General features: G+C 42.6%; 1 protein-coding gene across 1 annotated transcript in view; it reads right to left on the bottom strand.

Moving 5' to 3' along the window:
• Positions 1-2,017: 2,017 nt before the first annotated feature.
• The window catches only part of LOC109291901, a 10,261-nt gene continuing 6,873 nt past the window's right edge, over positions 2,018-5,405 (bottom strand). Inside the window, exons 3-4 of the mRNA XM_019509123.1 lie at positions 4,478-5,043; positions 2,018-2,184 (exon numbers count right to left, since the gene is read on the bottom strand). Of these exons, the coding sequence (XP_019364668.1) occupies positions 2,098-2,184; positions 4,478-5,023 (633 nt within the window). The 5' untranslated portion in view covers positions 5,024-5,043 and the 3' untranslated portion in view covers positions 2,018-2,097. The remainder of the gene's footprint in view (positions 2,185-4,477; positions 5,044-5,405) is intronic.

Genomic DNA, 5,405 nt, shown 5'->3' with positions numbered 1-5,405 from the left:
GAACAGAAGTTCAACACATATTGATCAGTTTTAAAATGATGAAACCTGGTCTAAAATAGACCTTGACAAATGTAGTATTAGAATTAATTGGTTTAGGTTGGAGCAGTATATCAAAGTTCTGTCCCAGATCCTTCAGCAAATCACTTTAGTTCACTGTCTTCTGGCATTGCTGGCACCCCTTACAGAGTGGTGTGCTAGCCTTGGCTTGTGCTTATCTGCTCAAGAAGAGCCCTGAGCTGGCCTTGCCCCACCCAGGCCCTGGGCTGTCACAGACAGGAGCCAGAAAAACCTGTCTCCTGCTGGCATGAGTGGCTGCATGTAGGGGTGGAATGGAGCTTCCCTACTGCATGGACCCAGCCCTGAGTCAGCCACCTGGGGAAGACTTGTGTGGCAGAAGGCTCTGCCCCCTCCTTTCCCCCTCACAGTTTCCAGCATGACAGACAGCTATGTGTCCCCAGATCCCAAGTTAGGGGACCCATGCAGTGGGGGGCTCCATTCTTCCCCTCACCTCAGCCACTATAGATAGCCCAAAGCTGGCAAGTGGTACAGCTGGAGAGAGGGGCCTCACTGGCTAATCAGGGGTAGTGGGCTGCTTGGCTGGGCTCAGAGCTTTCTGTCAGCTTGCTGGGAGTTGTGCAAAAGCACTCCTAGTTTGCTAGCCTCTGCAGGCACGTCCAGATAAGCATGGACATGCTTCCAGGTATTCCCTGCACTGCTACTTTGCAGCGTGGGGGGCTTTCTTGACCCCCCCCCCAAAAAAAAAACATGCAAAAAGAAGTAGGGCATTGCAAAGTAGGATATGGCAATAGCAATAGTAGAGTATGGCAATAGCATGTGCTGCCCAAAACTGCAGCCTAGCTGATGGAGGTACACTCCAGCTGCCACCCAAGCTCCCTGCTGCAGGAACACCATGGCTGCAGCTTCTGGAGGGCCCCAGCACCCCAAGTAAGGCTGCTGGGACCAGCACAATTGTTGGCCCTAGCCTCCACTACCTCACCCAGGATAACCTGCTATGCACCGGAGTCCATGTGGAATGGGCATTCCCTGGCAAAAGGTGTGCCACTGCTGTTTGTCTTCAGAGAAGTGCATGATCCTGCTCATGGGGATGCATCCAGCCAGTGCAGGCCACCTCCATGCTCCTTGCAGGCAGATGAGTTCTATTTGCTCCCAAAATTATCCAGGGCATTTAGAAAAAGCTGTGAACGTGCAAATCCACCTCAGGCTTTTTGAACCTTGATACCTAGCCTATATATCTGCCCATCAAGTAGTGCAGTAGGGCTACCATTTCAAGTGGAGCCATTAGCCACTACCTTAATGTCTAATACTAAAAGTATTTTAGATATGATAGCAAAGTGAGATTCCATCTTATGTATTAGTTATGGACTCATTATTAACAGGAAGCTGCTGAGATTGAAGCAGGCATTTTTAGTAACTCTGCCTCCAAAGAATTTCTTTCCCCTGAATACAGTAGCTTAGTTCCAGGGAGAGTGAGAGAGGGAGAACATGCTCATAACTGCTTGGTGCAAATGGCAGCACAGTTAGATGCATTCATTCCATGCGGGTTGTGCAGTTACAAAATATCAAAGGGTAGAGTACTTTCATTTAGAGTCAGCTATTCAAAACAAGCTGTAATTAATTAGTAATCTCCAGGGGCTGTCCTCCCTCCTTTGTGCCTCGTGTTATTTCCTCATATCCCCAGAACAGCAAAAACATTCCAGATTGCATCAGCTATGATTACTCTATAGATGAAGAGATTCTTCTTTGACTAACAAGGATTATACTAGAAGCAGCCTAATGGACCATGCATGCTTTTTATGTTACACGACAGTCCTAGAAGGATTGAAGAAGTGACACTGACACAATAAAGGGGTGGGGGGGCAGGAGGAAGCAATATGTCAGACTAGATGGCAATATCTCCATTTATGAAAGAAGTTTTGGTATTTGAAAATACCAAGCACACTGTTTCAATGCTATTCTTCCCTCCCCTCCCCACTCACAAAATTACAATAGGCATGGCAACCATATCTGTATTTTAATACAACCATTTTTTTTCCAGTTGTATAGCATGTGACACTATTCACTCCACAGTGTATGAGATCAAACTTCTTCAATTGTCAGGTTATGTCTAGTTGCTTCTTCAATGTTTTTAAGTTGACGTAACTCCCAGGAGTTTTGTATTTCTTTCTGTTTTAAAGAGAAAATTGTTGTTATAAAAAGAGAATTCACTCTGAGGCTATCCACCACACACACAGCATGGGATCATGCACAACAGAATTTTTTAAAAAGTCACAATTAACAAGTCAAACATGCTCAGCTTTTACTCAATGGTATGACTACACTAATGGCACCAGAGTTACTATGAGAAGAGTAACTGGACACACAGGCTAAGTACAGACAGTCCAAAAGCCCGAGGCTGAATCAGTTCAATCTTCACAAGTTAGTCTAAAGTGCATAGACTGAACCGATAAGCAAGTGAACAGACATTCACTTTTGATTCTGAAAATGCATCCACAGGTTTGCAGAGGCCCAGGCCAGAAGTCGGGGGGCACTAGAGCACACCTCCATGCTCAGCTGGAGAAGACAGCTTGGGCCAAAACTAGCCTGCTCACTCCAAGAAGTGGGGTTGGCAGGGAAGGTGCAAAGCAATTTGGTATGCTATAAGTTAACTTCAACATGGAGGGGGATCTGGGACCGAAGTTCAACACACTGATTTAACCTAAACCAGTTAAGTCTGATACTACATCCATCCAGATTTATTTTAAATCTGTTCTGGCCATTTTGAAAGTGATTTATATGCACTGAACTTTTGTGTTACAGATTTGAATGGTTTTAAATCACTTATAGCAGTTTGAAAGTAATTTCTGTCCTTAGCCTTAAGCACCCTAGGCAGCAGCAGTGCATAAGCAGTGAGAATGGTCATACTGCTGGTAGCATGCTGACTTGGCTGCCATTTCTGAACCCCCAACACTCATGGTTGATGTGAAAGGATAGATGAAATCCCAGACATGGGGGGGCGTAAAATAGAGAACACCTGTCGTAGCTTCAGAAAAGTTCTCAGTCTTTTATTTGGCTACCATTTTGGCTTTTTATTAATACCTCTTGGAGCAATAAAGAGGTTATTATTTGTAAACTCAACTAATGCTTTTTTCCACCTCCAACTCCTACATTCTACATCAGGGGGTCAGACTTGATGATCTGCTCAGGTCCCTTCCGACCCTAGAAACTATGAAACTATGAATTTTACTCCCCCTTAAAGAAGCTCTTCTATAAAATTGTAATGGTCAGGCTAATGTGTAAGTTTATAACAACACTCTTCTGAATTGAATGGAATTGCTTAAATATGTGCCCTCTATCATGTGTTCATAACAACTAATGGGGATTTTTTTTAATTAAAGAGGTAAGTGCTTTTAACAGGAGACCATGGGTTCTGTTTAATGTGCTTCCCCCACAACCCCGTAAAGCCAATCATTAATTTCATTCAGCACATAATTATTGGCCTATAGGTTATTCTATGAGATGAGAATAGGAATTGCATATTTTTTGCTGCAACTTATGTTATTAACCAAGGGACATCACATGTTTGTCTGTAGTTCTCTCTCAAAGCAGGTATGATGCTTAAGTTACACCTCATGGAAGCAGACAGTACCACCTGACTATAAAGTACCACCTTACCATACCAGAGACAAGTGCCACGTATAACGGGAAGTCGCCATCACATTAAAAATCAAATGTATGAATCTGAGGCCCCTGGCAGTTCTGGGTATGATGGAATCAATCCCTGATCCCAACAATTGCGCCTCCTGCCATTTTACATATGCATGACAGGAGGCACAATTGTGGGATCAGGTATCAGGTCCCACTGGCACCATATTGCTGGAACAATATCATGATTCTGGGTTTCCTTCTGCACCCCCAAGTAGCAAACCAGTCAGCTATTGGCATTTTCACCCTTGGAAGCCCTTGACTCTGATGCAGTCCTGAGACCGGGAACCCCAATTGGCTGACTGCCACTCCCAGCATTGGAGGCACATGGGAACCTTTGATTCTGATGCACCCCTGGGCTAGCAGCAGTCACCTGCTTGGCCTGACCATTTAACTTGGACCATCTATTTGAGGTACGATGGGAAATGGCCACAGTGTTATACATTTTGAACAACGAGTTTGTGGCTTATTCCCTGTTTTATCATGCCATTAATAGCATGAATGTGTGATTGGGTTACTAAAGACATGGCTAACTGGTTCATCATGTTTTAAGTGTAATATCTGCCAGGGGTCTGTAAACTGCTGGTTGCTTGGACTTGTATAGTTCATGGTCATTTTTTGTGAATGGAGGTAGCAGCAAAATCTGCAGGAAAATCTTGGGTAATTTAAAACACCTTATGAACAGAGTTAAGAATTTCCTGAGCTGCTAGGAACCTTTGGAAATCCATTTCCAAATATCGTATAATGTAGAAGAAAAATTAAAAAATACTATTACCACAAGTTCTTTTTCAAATTTCTTTTTTCTTCTTCTTCTTAGTGTTGGATCTTTTATTCCTGGTATTCCAGTAACCAGCTCTGTATGTGAATGTTTTGAAGTTACTCTCACTTTCTTTTTGGGCGGTTCAGCAGGGACTTCAGCTTCTTCCTTTACTGAAGTGGGAAGGATCACCTCATAACTTGGCCCTTCATTTGATTCTTCTGAAGCCAATACTGTTGAAAGCCTTCTTCTAGGAAATATAATCCGAGAGCTGTGGCTCATCTCTTCCTTCGATTCCTCTGAGTCCAATACTGTGGAGAGCCTTCTTGGAAATATAACTTGAGAGATGCGTGTTTCAAGGTGCATTTGCTGTTCTTGGAATGGTTTTGCCATTGGAGACCCATAGATTTTCTTGCTTGTGTCCTGTTCTTTGAAAGATTCATTTGTTAGATCCAGAGATAACATACTTTGGGAGAACACCGAGTCCACTGGAGTACTATGTTTCACTGCTGTTTTGTTCATAGATCTTCTGACATTTAAAAAAGAATCTTCTTCCTCGGACATTTTCAAATTATGTTGTGTGTCTTTAATCCAAAAGAAGAAATAGTTAGTCTTTCAAAAACAATTTAGACTTTTACAATATGCACAATTCTGAATGGTACACTGTTTAAGCAATGAAAAACCCCATTTCTCATGCTTATTCTCAGCCAGTGCAGTTTAAGATACCAAAGCATTTTAAAAATTAAATGTCAATAGTTTATGGTTGTACTTTGACAACTTTTATGTTATGAAAGGTTTCTCTTCCATGTAAATTAATTGTATAGGAAGTAATTGAAAAAAAATGCAAGCAAAAGGATTAAGCATGAGAAGATGGGTTACTTTATAAAGGAAGATATCAGTAGGCAGTTTTCTGCCTTCACTCACACATACATCCTTCATGTGCGAG

The sequence above is a fragment of the Gavialis gangeticus genome, unplaced genomic scaffold (assembly GCF_001723915.1).
Source record: "Gavialis gangeticus isolate Ggan-Ray unplaced genomic scaffold, GavGan_comp1, whole genome shotgun sequence".
Lineage (NCBI taxonomy): Eukaryota > Metazoa > Chordata > Crocodylia > Gavialidae > Gavialis > Gavialis gangeticus.
This window is presented reverse-complemented; position numbering and strand designations above follow the sequence as displayed.